At 43.7% G+C, this 17,906-nt stretch overlaps 1 protein-coding gene across 8 annotated transcripts in view; it reads left to right on the top strand.

The window, feature by feature from the left end:
- The window catches only part of RIPOR2 (RHO family interacting cell polarization regulator 2), a 1,323,029-nt gene that overhangs the window by 755,884 nt on the left and 549,239 nt on the right, over window positions 1-17,906 (top strand). For all 8 annotated transcript variants that reach the window (XM_069613633.1, XM_069613632.1, XM_069613630.1 and 5 more), the window contains exon 2: window positions 7,407-7,533. In XM_069613633.1, coding sequence (XP_069469734.1) covers window positions 7,407-7,533 — 127 coding nt within the window. The remainder of the gene's footprint in view (window positions 1-7,406; window positions 7,534-17,906) is intronic.

The following is a 17,906-nucleotide window of genomic DNA, read 5'->3' as shown; positions in this document are numbered from 1 at the left end:
GTTCCAGAGCAACAATGGGTGGATTATCTGTCTAAAAACTTTGAACCAAAGGGGTCCAGAGACTTCATTTTGCCAAACACCAGTTGGTCCCTGACATTCAATGAACAGGACATCGAGGAATTTATATCATCTTCCTCTACATCGAAAGCGGCTGGCCCCAATGGACTTACCTATCAGGTGCTAAAAAACCAGCCGAAACTGTGGGCAAAGCTGCTAAATCATCTCTTCCAGGAAATCCTCAAGAACAGGGTTTTCCCTCCCTCATGGAAGAATGCACTAGTCATCCCATTCTTCAAGGTGAACGATAGGTTAAGCCCGGCAAACTACCGCCCGATTCGCCCTCCCTGACATTGACAGTAAACTTTTTATGCGGCTGCTGCTAAAAGAACTTAAATTCTGGGTGGACTCTAGGCAGATCCTCTCTTAGCACCAAACGGGTTTCAGAAAAGGGCTCTCTACCAGCTTAAATGGGCTCATTCTGAACCTACTCAGTGAAAGAACTAATGAGAAAGAGGGCACCCCGATTTATGGGGCTTGGGTCGATCTGTCCAAAGCATTCGATCTAGTGGACAGATCCCTTCTTTGGCGGAAGCTCAATAGTTGGGGGATTCCAGCTCCCCTCCTGGCAATGCTTATAGAGTTTCACAAGAACACCACCGTAAGGCTGATGTCAGATGTAATACAGGTTTTCAAAGGAGTACGGCAGGGATGTCTGGGTGCCCCCCTATTTTTCAACTTATTCCTGTCAGACCTTGGAGACTTCCTGGCCTCTTCATCATTGGCCAGTCCCAGGATTAACGGGAGGAGATTACATTGGTTGGCTTATGCGGACGATCTAGTCCTGTTGGATAGCTCAGCGATTGGTCTGCAGCGGCTTTTGTCTAAACTAGGTGAATATGCCACACTAAACAGGCTTATAATTAACCCTCTGAAGTCCAAGATCCTTGTATTTAAACATCCTAAAAAGAACTTGGCCCCCAGAAACTGGACTTTGGATGGAAAAGTAGTCCCCCGTGTCGATGAACTCACTTACCTGGGCTATGAAATTCTAGCTTCTCTAGCCCAAAATAAAGTGACTCCAGCTATTTTTGAAAAAGCTGCCAAAATTATTTCGCAGATGAAGAAATTGAATGGAAAATTCTGCAAATTCTCATTACTTCCCTCATCAAATATTACATAGCCAAAGCAGTCCCGGTTCTTCTTTATGGTTTGGAAGTGAAGGCCCTGCTTTGGAAATTTGATTGGAACAAAATCGAGGGTCTTCTGTGGAAAAAATCCTTATATCTCCCAATGTGTACCCCACTTGTTAGTCTGAGATTTGAACTGGGATTGACCTCTCTGGGTTGTCGAGCGGACTGGAAACTTTTGTCTTTATATCGCGATATAATAACAGCAAGGCAGTCCACTCTCTACTTCGATGTAAATGAACATCTTAAGAAAGCAAAATCGAAGCAACTTCTCGGCCTGGAGAAGAAAGTGGGAGGTATCTTGCTCAGGCTGGAACTGACATCAGAAACCCTCGCTCTAAATCCCATGAAAGTAAAAAGACAACTAGAAATGAGCGATTGGATCACCACGATCGATGGAGTAAGGAATCTTAATCCTCCAAATCTTTTCCTGAAGGTAGATAGAAAGCTTGGCACTCTTCCGCGTTATCTTCAAAAGTTCCCTGGAAAAAGCATAAGAAATAACTTCCTTAGACTAAGATTGAATATAGCCCACACGGGGGAAATTCTGGTCCGAAGAAACCAGGGTGATAATGCAAAAAAACTCCGCAGACATTGTGATTCACCCAGCCAGAACTATCCCTTGGACACTTGTTATTGGAGTGCGAAGGCACCTGGGAAACAAGATTGTTGTTACTTGGGAGATTTGTAGCCAAAGAAGAGAGTTTATCACATGATTTTTTCTGGGACAGACTGATCACTGGTCAAGAAATTATGCTTACGGCTGCAATTGTAAAAGTTTTGGAAAAATGTTCCATACTCTCAAGTTATTACGATACTGCCCACCTAAATGGGCATAAGAAGGTCCTGATTGGTCTCCCCCCGCTGCCCCTGGTTTCTTTTTCGGAATATTTTTCCCTGTTATATTTTTGTTTTATCTTGTATGTATTCATATATATTCGTCAGTTTTCTGTGGTTTTGTAAAGGTTTTTCATGTAAAACCAAAACAAATTTTAAAAAAAAATAAATAAATAAAAGTAATCATTGGCGGCCCTTAGGATTAGCACCTGTAAAGGTCAAAATACTATTGGATGATATGTGTTGGAAGATTCCCCATACATTGCATTAAGGTCACCCCCTATTAGGATACAATCAGCATATGTTGACACCCATGATGTAAAAGTCCTGTCTAAATATTCGAAGATATCATCAGTTTTACAGCATCCAGGGAGATCATATACATTCAACAAGATCAAGCATTTAAATCCAGCATCTGTACCAAATGAGCCTTCCACTGAGAGTACATTCCTACACATATCCACAGGTTTTACTAGAGAAGAAGTTAAATCTTGTCTAACACCTATCAATAATCCCCCATATGGGCGGCCAACTGGGCCCTTACTGGCTAATAGTTAGTACATAACAAAGCCATCCATATAATAAGGGGTAGTTAGCCAGGTTTCTTGTAGCAGATAAATGTTAGATTCGTGCAAGGTTTGGGGGTGTTTGATCATATGAAAAGTGACTGCGGCAAACTGACCAAAAAAAAACAGCCTGCATGCGGTCACTTCATATGATCAAAGACCAACACCTACACCCTCCACCCCCAACCGCCCCATCCCTATAACGCAGGTCGGATCTGATGCTGCAGGATCCTTTTTTCTTTATTGTTTTTCCCCGTCCCCCGCCTCCAATAACGAGGAAGCGAGGAACAACCCTGCAACGGCCAAAGGCCAATACACACCGATCATGGGGAGCGGGGGTCATTCCCACAAACCCTGCTTCCCATGATCAGTGTGTATATTAGCCAATTTGTTTGAATTTGAATTTGTTTGAATACATTTGTTCAAATGGTACAGGCCAAATTCGGTCAAATGTACCATTCGGCCAAATGTATTCAAACAGATCTACTAATACCTCATGCAAGATACTCGAGGACCCATTACTATTCACAAAGTGGGAATGCCCTCTAATGTTCCATGAAATAACATTAGAAGTTCAAGCACAGGACAGCTCCATTCCTGGAATAATGCTCTTTAGCCATTTCCAGCCCTTAAAGTTCAACTCATCATTTCTGGTAAGTGTTGGTGCAATTGCAAAGTCTAATTTTTTTTTCATATGACCCTTATAATGTTCACAGCGTTGTTTATTATCCTGCAATTGCAGTGTCCTGTCTAATTCATATCCAAGGTAAGACAGTGTTTCTTGATGGGCACGAATCAACACAGCTGTAGAAGGTAGGAAGCAATTCACTTTTGGCATAATTCCAGAAACTTTCCCAAACGGTTCTATGAATTTGAGGTCATTGGAATTTATAATTCGCAATGCTGGGATTTTAGCAAATAAGTTCAATAGAATGGAGTGATTGGAGTGATTGATTGCTTTCTTATTGGGTGCATCTGTCGGCTGAACAATTGATACAATATGTTTATCCAATAAGACTTTCGGTACCACCCTTCCTAATCAAGTTAATGTTCCTTCACCACTACATACTTCCGGGATACTTGTGCCCACCTCCTCTGTCACACAATTAGTTTGCCCATTATTGTTGTCATTTAACAGCCAACTAGTTAATGTTCCATCCGATCCCTGCTGATGTTGTTTCCGCCCCGCTTCTCTTTTCCTTTCTTTTTTTGCCCTTAAACAAACCGATATAGCTGGTACTGTAATAGGGTTCATAAGCGACACAGCAATATGTTTATTTTTCAGATGTAGCCTGGCTAGCGGACACTGCAGCCATCAATAGCTGGCATTTCTTCATATGTCGTTGTTTGCGGGTATGGTAACTTCAAGGGGACAATAACGATGCAACTGGTGGAATCAGCATGTTATCAGCATGTTATCCCCTTTCTGAGACTCAATTATAATAGGTTCACATTACACATGCTGTTCTGGCCTATCAGAAGCATTTGCATTCAATGAAACAGAGATGTTATTTTGTTTCAATAAGTCCTGCAAACCACTATTTGAGATTCCCTGCTTGAATGCTTCCTCGTGTATACGGCCACATAGTTTTAACAGAATTCTGATTGAAAAATGTAAAATTTCATTGCCAGCCACAATTCTCGTATTACTGTTCGAGCTGAAAGTATTACCATTAACCTTGCCAAGAACATAATATTAAATGGGTTTACAGGAAATAACCGTAGGCGAGGGTGGACATAGATTGGCCGTGATTGACAAACGCAGCTGTGCACTGCCTTTACTCAAGCTAATAATGTTAATTGCGGCTTCAGGCAGAGAACTAGCCGCCGCTCCACCTTCGCTTACAGTCGAGGGTTGAGATCAAGCTGCATGGCAAAAGAAATACCACATATTTAAAAGTGAGTTATTATCGATGTCGCCTAATGAGGTGTGCAACTCGGAATAATCTAAAGGTGGATCCACCTGTGTACCATTCTCCACAGACTTTTCAGGTCCTTCATGTAATACCGTCACGGCAGCATTATTTCCTTTTGTGAAGTAAATGGTTATAGTTCTATTCACGTTTAAAGTTTCGGAGGGGGCAATTAGAGACTTTGATGCCTGGGCAGCCTCTTCTTCTTGTACAATATGTGGACTCTGCTCACACGTTATTGATCTTTTATAGCCATTAGCTTTCCCGCGTGGCTTCGGTTGCCTTAACTTATAATTACATGCCTTACTGGGAGCTTTGCCAGGCATGATGTTAAACAGTTGACTCTAATCCACAAACACTGATAATACTGCACAACAGTAAGGGTTTGAGTCTTACCTCAACAGAGCATAGGTCGCCCATAGCCTGCAGCCCTGACGGATCATGGCAGACCACTTGAGCACCACTTGTATCTGTGCAGAGCTAAGCGCTAATGTGGTCCTTGTAATAACTCCCCAGTAGTGCCTCCCAGTACCACGGCCTCCTTGTAAGGGACTGCAAAAACAGACTGAAGGTAAGCTTGCTGCTTAGCAATTCCTCCAGAAACCACAGACCACTTGGCACCACTTGTCTCTGTAAAACATTTACAAGAGCCAAGTATTGGACAATTAACAATGTATAAGGCTCCTAAAAGATGGAGTGAGCATGCCTCTAGAGGCCAGAAGGAGCAATAACACCCATGATAATTGAATCAAATAGCAGTAAATAGGAGGTCAAAATAGACACATTTGTAGTCTCCTCACATGCGATGCAGAAGTCAAAAACAAGGATTGTTCATTAAGCTGTGGATGAACATAGTGATGTGCTCATACTCCCTTGAATGTCCCAGAACAGAGACAAGACTACAAAGTCAACTACAGATGGAATGCTTTGGCTTATGGTTAGACCGATGAGAGATGATGGACTAATTGGGAAAGTGGGGAGTAATCTGATGTGACTCAAGCACCTAGCTTTCGTTTCGCTTACATGCTGCTAGCCGAGCCGAAAGTCCAAGATTGGGTGGGAATGCCAACCAATCAGTGGGTCTATGGGGCAACCTGCTATACAATGTTGCATAGATCAATCCTTTAGGGGTGGGATTAAGCCAGATTTGCATATGGACTTTCCCCTTCTGTAATGGCTTGGAAGGCGAAGAACGATGGTCTGGAGGGTTGCCCAGAGCAATGCCAGAAGTTAAGATTTATTCTAAACCTTCCAGCCATCACCTCTTGTGTTTTGCTGTAGACCAGTCTGCTGCCATTTTTCTGCTATAATCAGTATTATATGTATTTTAAGGTAGTTCAAGGTGTGTCCTACAGATAAGGGGCAGCCAATGAAGTACTAACTCATATGTATTCTACAAGTAGATATGTTCCCCTAACCAATACCTCCCGTCAATAGGTTTTTCAGTTTGCCACGTAGGATGGTCTCATAGATGACGCATATTAGGGTATAATCAAGTTTGTTTGTGAGTGTGCAAGCATCAGTCCGATGTCTGCCAATTTACCCTGCTTTTTTAAATTGAGAATAAAGTAGTACTTTCCCATATTCTTTGAGTCTGTCCGGTTATTTGGTCTGAGATCCTCATTGGTAATTCCATCAAGCACAAGAGACGTTTCAAGGTGTTAAAGCACAGATCGCTGTAGGCCTATATAGGTAGTCATTGATTCAATCAAGGAAGCCACATCTTTGTTGTATTGCAGCAGATATAAGTAGTTATTAAGGTCAGCAATGCAATGTCCCAGTTACTGCTCTACTTGGTTGGCTACCCCCTCAGTACAAACCGGAAGCTCTGAGGTGCAGGAAAAAGTGGTGAGATTTTCTGGAGGAAAATCTGTCTTATTTATTGCTGCTGGGGATTCCACCAAGGGTCAATATACCTTGCAACCCTAAAATGGACAGATAGCAAATCTGGTGGCATTTGGCAAATGCTTCCAGCATTACCATTGCCAACCAACTCATAGTTACCCTGTCCTGTCTTATGAAGTACTGCACATACAAATCAACACATCCTTCTTTCAGAGTTTGTGTTTTTAATTATTACATTTCAAGTTTGCTCTACAATATCATCAATGTTTTTTCACACTGTGACCAACTTTCAGAAACATTGTGTCTTTAGTGTACGATTTCTTGCAGATAAGGTGGCCTGACTTCCATGCATACTCTGCCTGCATCGATTGGAGTTTAAAGTGGGAGTTATTTTTTTTCCATGGTTAAGAAATGTTCCACTTCCTTTTTCAAAAAAAACGAATTTTGCTTAGTAGACTATCTTGTAATGAATATGTCTATTGGACTCTGAAAGCGTATGCATTGTTCCATGCCAACATAACACGTTCACATAGTCTAATAAAAGGTATCACAACTTGGGTTTTGTGTTAACCTCAGTATAGAAAAGCAGCTCAAGTGACTTTGGCTCTATCAGCACTTTAGTTTAAACGTTATGGATTCATTCATCTTTTCATTTTGAGCAAGTATGTACCTGTCATAGACGCGCAGGGAGTGGAATGCCATTTTGCTTTTATTTCAAACCCTTTCACAAGATATATGACCATCAGGTAGGATCAGGGGTTGAGGATGCAATGCACGGTCCAGCTCAATCAGAACCCTACTATCTGGAATCCTACCTGTCTTAGTATTTGCTCACATACTGTTGCTTTTGGTCTTTCAATGATTGGTAAACCCGTTCTACCTTCCTGCCCCTCCAAAGGATTGTTGGTTGTTCTGAACAGTGTGCAGCAAGAGGGTCAAGTTACCGGGCAAACCATCACCCCCAGACACAGCCCACCACTTTCTGTGATTCCCCAACACGGGGCGTGCACTCAAACCAGTTCCTCGTGTAATGTGTGGCTCTTTCTCTCATGTTGCAGGCGACTTGTCCAGGATCCCGGAAATCATGTCAGTGGGCTCTCACACATGCTCACCCGGAGGCCCGAATGGCATTCTCAGGAGTCAATCTTTCGCCGGCTTTAGTGGTCTTCCAGAAAGAAGATCCAGGCAAGTACAGGATTCACACGTCATGCTTCATTTTGAAATAAAACGTAATGGCCTTTTCCTACCTTTCAAAGTGTCCATTGCTCAGTGGATGTCATAGTTTTCCTCCGTAATGGATGCCATTTAGTAGGAGCTGAATGATTGCAATGTATAAGCCTATACTTCATCTTATACCCCCTGCTATTACATATATCTGATTATTAATGGTCTGAATGTGAATGTACCTTTACGTTTTTAGCTGTTTTGCCTGTTATCATCCACTGTTTATTAAAATGTTGAAATCCCAATTATTTATTAAAGATGTTTTCCAAAACATTTAGTGGCACTTATTATGCGTTTGGTTGTGTATGATTAAAAGAACTGGGCAATCCTATAACTGCAAATGTAACACGCTTTCTTGCTAAGATAAATATGGGAAACAACTGTCACCTGTGCATTCATCAGTTTGTCAAAATGCTTTACCTCACACAACAAAATGAGAGTCCGTGTGAATGCGCTTTTAATTACAATATTTAAACTACTACGCCCTGATTCATGGAATTATTTGCGTGTAAAACGGGGATGTGCGTGCCATTCTGCCCGCAAAACCCGATTCGTCAAACAGGGATTTACACGCAAATAATTCCATGAATCAGGTGTTTAAAAGCTACGATTGGCTGAATGTGTGGCGTGTGACCTGAAAAAGTGCAGCTGCTGTACTGCGTTCTTCAGGTTATCACCCAGCCCAAGACCATTACATTTCTCCAATTGTGGGAACCTCAAGAGCCCCTTAACACATGTTAACAGGGCAGTGGGGGATTTGGGTCGACACCTTTGGGTCTTTAATACGCCATAGCCTTAGAGGCTAAGAAGAAAGCCACAAAACCTGCCCGCCTTTCCTAAACCACGAGGCCCGCACCAGTGTTCGTAGTTTCCGATTATTACAGAACTGTAATTTCTTGCATAGCAATGCTGCCATACGCGTGTTTTATATGTTTACAATTTACTAGGAAACCGCAAGCGATAAGGGTGTCGATAAACCGTCAGCTTCTCATGTTGGAACGTTTGTCGGTGGTGAGCACTTACTGCAGGCATACGCACACAGACCATTCGTGTCCACACACAGCATGGCTGCGCAAGGCCCGCTTTCCTCTCAGCTACGTATGACATGGCATGTAAAAAGTAAAAGTCTCAGTTTGGTCTCTTCTCTCTCTCTCTCTCTCTCTCTCTCTCTCTCTCTCTCTCTCTCTCTCTCTCTCTCTCTCTCTCTCTCTCTCTCTCTCTCTCTCTCTCTCTCTCTCTCTCTCTCTCTCTCTCTCTCTCTCTCTCTCTCTCTCTCTCTCTCTCTCTCTCTCTCTCTCTCTCTCTCTCTCTCTCTCTCTCTCTCTCTCTCTCTCTCTCTCTCTCTCTCTCCATAAAAACCGAAATATGCAGGCCGTAAAATATGTGATTAATGCTGCCTTTGAGGACGCACACTAATGTATTGTTCGCGTTGCAGTGCTCGAAGTTAGGATGCAATAAAATGTAAACCGTTCAAATAGAGCCCTACGGGCAAGTGTAGAGGAATAACTAGATTGTGTTATTTCATGGCCAGGTGACATGTTAGCTAATGGGGGCCTTATATAGCGCTACTTCTGCATGCCCTCTTTGTGCCTTGTGTCCTGTAAGGCAAGCAAGAGAGGGTCAGTCTTAGTGGAGGAGGAGGAGAGAAACGTAGATTTTTGATAAACTGGTAATATGAGTCAGAATGGGAACATGCGGCTCTCCAGATGTTTTGGACCCCATGATCCCTCACTAGTGACCTTGGACCCCATGATCCCTCACTAGTGACTATGCTGGCTAGGGCTGATGGGAGTTGTAGTCCAAAATATCTTGAGAGTCATAGGTTCTCCAACATTAGATCTTTCATAGATTCACATGCTTTGAATATTCTTCCTTGTCAGGCCAGGAATCCTCAGTTATCAAACAGGAGTGTTTTGTAGTCTGCCCACATCAACATGGGTGCTTTAACCCCTTCCAATGGGACATTGAATACATAGCCCTGCCCCTGGAGGCCATCTCAGATTCTAACCGCATGTCATGCAGAGAGCAGTCCTCACACCTTTCTCCGGAGAGAAAAACGTCAACATCAAAAATACTTTAGAAGAAACAGTTAAGTCAAAACGTTGTACTTTAACAACATGGAGAGCAGATCAAATTCGTCTTTGTTTGAAGCATGTGTTTCATGTGGCATGAAAAACATTTATGAGGGGGACAGGCATAAAGAATGCCTTTATTTCCTATATCCCAACCTCACCACAGAGAACTGTGACATAGGCCAATGTTGTAGTGTAAAAACACTAAGAGACAGGCATAGGAGGCTGGTTTGCTGACTCAATAAGGGCAAGTATTCGCCCACCCACCCCCCATCAGAGTACTCAAAAAATGTGGCAGCAGGGAAACCATCTTTAAAAGTTATCTCCCAACCTCAAAAGAGATCTAGATCGTAGCAAAAGGCCACAAAAGCCAGACATTCACAAAAGACATAAAACTGCCATGTCAGAAAGAACCACCATCGACAACGCCAGTCTTGTCATCTAAGGTTAAGGTGCAATTGAGGATGATCTTTCTGTCTAAAGGCCCAATCTTCGAAGGTGGATTTTGAACAGGAATACTCCCCCAGGTTTCCCGATTCCGATGACTCATATTCAACATGGGAAAGGAAGGGTCTACAAAGGCTGGTATCAGTGCCGGTACCAGTGCCCATTCCAGGCCCAGTTCCAAAGCCTCTTCCATGCCCCAACATTGTCCCAACACCTGTTCCATGCCCAGTCCCAATGCCTGTTCCAGGCCCAAGCATGGACCTGCACATGCTACTCTCCATGCAAGTGCTCACATCCCTGAAAACATGAGTAGCCCAATTAGACAAATGTCTACCAGTCCTGCAAACACCAACTCATCCCCCACAAAGGGAAGTGGACTCAACAGCTAGGCAATGCACACAGTGGTCCAGGTCACCGCTACAGAGAAGAAAGTCACCCACACAAGGTTGTACTCCAGTCACCTGCCCTAAGAATGTGGTCACCTGGAGTACCTGAGCACCTCGCACCTCCCAGATGGGAAGACCAGGAAGAGGGCAAATTAACAAGATCAAACACAGACACCGACACAGGAGATATGGATTCCACAACATCTGTCTTGCTTGGTAACGACGACTGGGACACAGATAACATCCCTAAAGACTCAGTACCAGAGGAACCAATCAAGCAATCGCCACCGGACAAGGTGGGGTGTTCCACACTATGATCATAAAAGCATGTGAGGAGTTTGGCCTCGCACCCTCTGAACAGAAGGATTGTTTCTTGTTCGATCTCATGAACAAGAGAAGAAAATCCATAATTTCCATCCTTGTATTGAATCATGTGTGGGAGGAAGGCATTCTTATTATGAAAAAACCTTCTCTGAACCAGCTCTCAAAGGTAGGCTGGAGAAAAAATGTAGACCACCAGACTCTACACCCAAATACCTTACTGCACAGCCTACTCCAGATTCTGTAGTTCCATCAACAGCAGGAAGGAAAGTTCTGATGCAAGGGTCCAAATGCCCTGTACCTCCCAACAACGAGTGGCGGAAGACAGCTGTCTTCAGGAAGAAGATCCTCACCAATGGAGCAACAACAGTACAAGCAGCCAACTACCTAGCGAGCATGGCTAGATAGGATGGCACGCATCCTAGAGCACTTACCTGGAGAAAAACATAAAGAAGCAATGGCCATCCTTCATGAATGTGAAGAAGTGTCAAACCATTGTGCAGGAGCACCTTGAAGCATTTATTATGTGCAGAATGGAATTAACATACCAAATGACTCCAGACTCAAATAACCAGACAGATCGAAAGAATATGACAAAGGACTACTTTATCGTCAGTTCAAAATAAAGTAGGGCAATCTGGCAAACCACAAGCAGGAGTCTGCACACTCACACACTATTTTAATTACACTTTATACCACAATATGTGTCAGCTATGACGCCATGCTACGTGGCAAACTTAAAACCTATTGATGGGAGGGGTTGGTTAAGGGAACATATTAGCTATAGTATGTGTAAGTGTTAATAACTTAATTGGCTGTCCCTTATATAGTAGGCACGCCTTGAACTACCTCTAAATACTTTAAATACTGATTAGACCAGAATACACTATCGAATTGGCCTACGATACTTTGCATAGCAAGTTTCTGCATAGACCATTATGATTGATTGCCATTCTATCCCAACCTTGGACTTTTGGCTCATTAGCAGCACGTAGGCAAAATGAAATCCAGGTGCAGAGAACAATGTCAGATTACTACCCACTTGCTCCAATTAGTCCGTCATTGCTCATTGATCCAGATCATAGCCAAAGTTTCTCCTTTGTAGTTGACCTTGCAGTCGGTTCTTTGCTCTGGGACCTTCGAGGGAGTGTAGGTACACCCATATCTTCATTCAGAGCTTAATGAATGGCCCTTGTTTTCACCCTCCAAAACTTGTGTGAGGAGAGCACAAATGTGTCAATAGGTGCTATTACTCCTCTTTGCCTCAAGAGACTTGATCACTCCATCTCATATATTCTTTCGGCATTTTTAATTATGCAATACTTTGCATTTGTGGATGTTTTCTTCTTAGCTTAATCTAAAAGAAATATGTGTCGTCTCTATCCTGCACACAAAGCTATTTTTCCAGCATCTCCAGTCTCTGCAGTCTTGGTCTGTTTCTAAGGTAGCTTAGTTAGATTTAATAAGAGTCCGACATCCATCTTTTTCCCCATGTCCTCTTTAGTTACATTATAGGTTATTTGGCAGGAAGCTCCTATATGTCTCCTCTACCTTGCGTTTCCATATATATACATTTACTTCACCTCTTCTCACTTGTTTCTTGGATACTCAGGAGTTCTTCAGACTTGATTGCATGTTTCTCTAGTTGCTTCAGTTACATCTTTTATTATTTTGAATATTCATAGATTGTTTCAGTGCATCCATGTGTCTTTACTTCAAGAGTTCACTCTGCAACTGTTAGATTTTCTTTACAGTTCTTGTCAACATCTGTCAACTGTCTCAGTACGAGGGTACATTCTATACAGTTGTCTGAGTGCATAACATCTATCGTACACTCGATGCAGCATCAGGACAATGCTTGTTATCATACATACAACTCTTTCACTGTCATTCCAACATGACAGAGGTGAGGGGGCGGAGCTTAACAATGACGTATTTGTCTGCTCCTCTAAACCATAACATTAATATAATATAGCGGTAAAAAATTCAGAAACAGGGTTCAAACAAATCGGTAACAGAGTAGTACTCCGAAGAAAAGGGTGGCTTCGCTGCTCGGGCTTCTGCACAGATGTTCAGAATAAAGTGCTAAATTTGCTGTTTGAGGGAGACCAACTTTTCGGCCCCAAAAACGACAGAGCTTTAAAGGCAGTAAATATTAACACTGACACGACAAGATCGCTAACCTCACCAAAAAGCAGACGTACCTTTCATCCTTTTTGGGGCACATCAGGTCACTCAGCTTCCTCTACAAGAGGGGACAGGTCCTACCAACGTAGCTCTTACTAGTCCCATGGGTTCAGAAAGTTCAACCAAGGATACAAATACAAGGATTACAGAAACATATAAAGATGTCGCCCATCTTCGCTGTCCCAAAGAGGGAGAAAACCAAAACAACAGGCAAGACTTAAAACCACCTGCAAGGGATGCAGCTCGGACACAAGTCAGACGGACCCACTAACATCATCTTGAGTAATGGCAACACATCACAACAGACTCATGGGTCCTAGCCATAATCGGACACAGAGACGTCCTGAATTTTGCCAACAAAAGAAACGAGCATAGCTCGAAAATATTGCATACAGCTCATTTAAAAATCCTCCAAGCCGAGGCCCAAAATATGCTCATCAAGAGGGCTAAACAAAAAGTCCCAAAACGAGACCCTGGTGTGGGAATCTACTCACGCTACTTGTGGTAAAAAAGCCAGATGGAAATGGAGGCCAATTCTCGCCCTAATGGCCCTAAACAAGTTAATCAAAGGTCAAAGATTCAAAATGCTCACGATAGCAGATGTGATCAAAGCAGTACAGACAAACAACTTCCTAGCATTGCTGGACCTCCAGGGTCATGCAGATGATGAGAATGCATCCCTGTTGCCTCATTCTCATTGCTCCAGCGTGGTCTCACCAACCATGGTACTCTGACCTACTACACCTGTAGGAGGAACGCCCAATTCTTCCTTGGGCTGCTCCAGACTTGCTGTCACAAAGCAAAGGTCAAATACTCCATCATGACCAAGGCCCACACAGGCTCATGGCATGGCTCCTGATTTCACAGAATTCGGACAGCTAGAGGTGCCGAATGAATGCAGGATAATCCTTCAGGCAGCTAGAGCTGGGTCTACCAAAAAGTCCTACAAGCACAAGTGAACCTGATTCTGTAAACACCAGCTGCACTCTCTAGAGATAGAACCACACCGCCTTCTGCCATATCTCCTAAGCCTGGCACGAGCAGGTCTGTCGCATGCATCTCTCCAAATACACCTAGCGGCTATCTCTAGATTCAACAGAAGATAAAATGTCACTCTGCTGTTTAGTGACAGGATTGTCAAACACTTCATGAAAGGTCTATTTCGTACTTTCGCACTGGTAAAGAAAGAACCTCTGGAGTGGAGTTTCTATACAGTGCTAGCAGGGCTCATGAAGCCGCTGTTTGATCCTCTAACTTCCTGTAACTACAGCACATATATAATATGTCTCATGGAAGGTGTCCTTTTTGGTGGCATCACCTCTGTCAAGAGAATTTCTGAGATACAAGCACTTGCAATCAATGATCGGTACCTCCGCTTTGCAAAAGACAAAGTGCTCCTGAAAATGAACCCACACTTTATCCCTAAGGTGCCCACAGTCTTCCATGTCTGCTTTCTTTGCAAAGGCAGACTCGAGAGCAGAAGTGTGCTGCACCCTCTAGATCTTAAAAGAGGCATACAATTCTATCTAGATAGGACAAAGTCCTTCAGGGATACAACACAGCTATTTGTGGCTTTTGGCCCATCCAACAAGGGAAAAGCCATCTCCAAGCAAGGAATAGCCAGATGAAGACCATCAGTAATATAAAAATGCCATGAGGTAACTAAAAGACCATTGAAGGCACCTGCATACACCCACTCAAATAGAGCGACAGGGGCATCAGTGGCCATGTGTTCAGGTGTCCCACTGGCAGACATTTCCAGAGCTGCTACCTGGGCAGTGCCACACACATTCACAAGGCACTACTGCCTAGAAGGACAGGCTGCAGCAGGAGAGAGAGTCGGAAGAGCGGTTCTACAGCACCTTTTCCAGTAAGGTAGGCCTTTATCCTTCACACCACCATATGTTTGTGAGAAACTGATATGTATTCTATTCAAAGCATGTGAATCTATGAAAGATCCAATGCAGGACAAGGAGTAATTTGCTTACCTGTAACTCTGGGGCTCCAGCATTGGTATCTCTCAAAGATTCACGTGCGCCCTCCCCCACCCCAGGTATAAAGACTACACTGCATGTACTCATGCCAGGGTCAGAATCTGAAGATAGCCTCTATGGGTGGGGCTTGGTACTCGACATCCCGCTGGATGGGGCTAAAAGTACCCATATTGAGCTGGACAGACTATAAAACACTTGTGTTCTTTCTTCATGATAATAAAGTAGGAAGTGTGTAACCAAGGATTTCCAGCCTGAGGATGGGGAATATTCAAAGCATGTGAATCTATGAAAGATAACAATGCTGCAGAACAGGGGTTACAGGTAAGCAGCCTACTCCTTACAGACCATGAGATCAGAAAAAACGTGTTCTTTAAAAGGTTAGAGCAAACATGTTAAAATAAATATGTGGGGATGTTTGTGGTGCAGGTTCATGTCCCCAGGAGCGAGGGTTGCTTGGTGCCAGTAGCCTGCAAGAGTGTATTCATGCGTAGGCCTTGGTGTATTGGTTATTGTGAAGGTCCAGGAGAGAATGAGGGTAAAGGGTGCGCATGGGAGTGTGCTTTATTTATTAAGTGGCATGAGGTGGGTGATGGACCGAGTGCAAAGGCACATGGGTATCAGTAAATCATTAAGGATGAGAGTTGTTAGTCACAGAATGAAGTCACAAACATCACAAATAGTTGCAAAAGAGCAGTATTTGTTAACTGAGTGTGGTCATGGCCCTTCCAGGGAGGAACCCACTCCCCAGACCTTTTCAACCAATGGCTCTCAGAACTCCAACTTGCACCCTCTTCATCTCCTTCTCTGCAATCTCCCATTCCAAGTTCTCCAAGCTTCTCTCCAATAGCCACCCCTCAACCACCCTGGGAGATCCCTGTCTCCCAACCCTTCTCAAAAACATCCTCTCCTCCACCTGTGCAGGCACACATTGGCAGATCTATAATCAACCACTCACTAACAGCAGGTATCTTCCCAGCTGAATACAAAACCTATCACGTCAAACCACTTCTAGCACTCTCTTGACGCCCTTTTCCCCTCCAACTGCTGCCCCATCTCCAACAACCACTTCATAGTAAAATTACGAGATTGCACGGCATACTCCCAGCTCAGCCTCTTCACCGAGGTCCACAGCCTTCTTGTCCATGCCCAGTCTGGCTTCAGACCCCTCCATGGAACTGAATCCTCCCTGGTCCCTATTTGGGAGGATCTAAAAAAACAGCAGACTTTGAGGGCTGCTCTGCTCTCATCCTCATTGACCTCTCTTTGGCACAATTAACCATTCCATCCTCACTAACAGACTCTCTGACCTAGGCATAAGGGACTCCGCCCTCAGATGGATCTTCTCTTTTCTCTGTGAACACTCCCAAACTGCCTCTTTCTATCCTTTCCACTCTGTCCCCTGCCCAAACCCCCACAGAGTCCTCCATGGAGCCTCTGTAATGAAGGTCCCGACCTATATATATATATTGAATCAACACCTGAATGAAGTGGAGCCCCCCCCCACTTTAAACCTAACCAGAGAAATTCAAAAGGACTGATGTGGTGTTGCAATTATGCGAAAATCTTTTTTTATAATGTTACAACATACTAGTATTCAAAGGCATTGTGTTTATAAAATCGAAAATGGCATTACCGTGATGTAATATGGTGGCAAAGCACAGATTGGACAATGAGATATTCTATACACAGACAGAAAATCATTCTGGCTAAAATGCCTTTAATGGAAATACATGTAACCAAAATGTGGCTTGACAAGAAGAAACTGAGGAGTGCTCAACGTGTGTAATGATGAGATCATTTTAAAGTTGAAAACGTTCGAGGACACCATGCTTTCAGAAACTTGACTAATGGACAAAAACCTAGACTTTTAAGGAGGCTGTGTCTGAAGCCTTATCTGAAAGAGTCCAACTGCATCAACAATAAATTGACTAGAACACCGGAGGACAAGTCAGACATGCATGCTAGAGCATATTTCATTCTGAAGGGTTAGACCAATTAAATTTAATTGGCCAATGAGCTAATGTTTAACAAGGTATTTGCTTAACGCTGTGCAGGGAGAGGTGGGGGCATTTTGCCCCCTCCCATTTTGCTATAAATGAGCTCTGTGTAATGCTGGGAGGGGGTTCTTTTTGAGGCAGGGAACTTGACCACAGCAGATAGGGCTGCGCTGTGTCAGCTATGATGAAATAAACCCTTATGAACTTAACAGTCTCTGTGCTGATCCATTTGAGTGGTCCTTATTGAATTGTGTTGGAGTATTTGAATCCTGCACCCCAACCTCCTCGAGGTGCAGCTACTGTGTCTAAAGGTGTTCGAGGGCAAGCTCTGATTCTATGGGCCCTTCAGAGATCACTCAGTCCTCGTTTACACCTCCTTCCCCCCCACCTCCTCTCCCCCCTCCTCTTCAACCTCTATCTTTCGCCCCTCCCCAAGCTCATCCATATCCACAATCTCACCTGTTACAACTATGATGATGGCACCCAGATCATCCTCAAGATTCCCAACTCCCCCTCCCCACCCCACGCAGGCCTCGCATCCTGTCTCTCTGACATTGACCTCTGGATGGTGAACAATCACCTGCTCCTCAACCCCGGAAAAAACGAAACCCTAATCTGCAGCAAAATATCTCTCCTTCCCCAACCGATCCTTTGGCCACATTCATTAGGACCTGCGCACACTGCATGCCCCTTAGTCAAAAACCTAGGATGCACTTTTAGCTCTGACCCGAGCCTCTCCCGTCAAATCAATGCAGTCTCCAGATCGTGCACCTTCCACCTCCACATACTCAAGTAGATCTTTCCTTATCTTTCCTACCCACACAGAGTTTCCACAATCATTGCCATCATCCTCTCGTGGCTTGGCTACTCTAACTCCCTTAACATGCATCGAGGAGGTCGAGATCGAAGAGTCGCTCGAGGAAATCCTCC

Source organism: Ambystoma mexicanum, chromosome 5p (assembly GCF_040938575.1).
Source record: "Ambystoma mexicanum isolate Mex_15411 chromosome 5p, UKY_AmexF1_1, whole genome shotgun sequence".
NCBI lineage: Eukaryota > Metazoa > Chordata > Amphibia > Caudata > Ambystomatidae > Ambystoma > Ambystoma mexicanum.
This window is presented reverse-complemented; position numbering and strand designations above follow the sequence as displayed.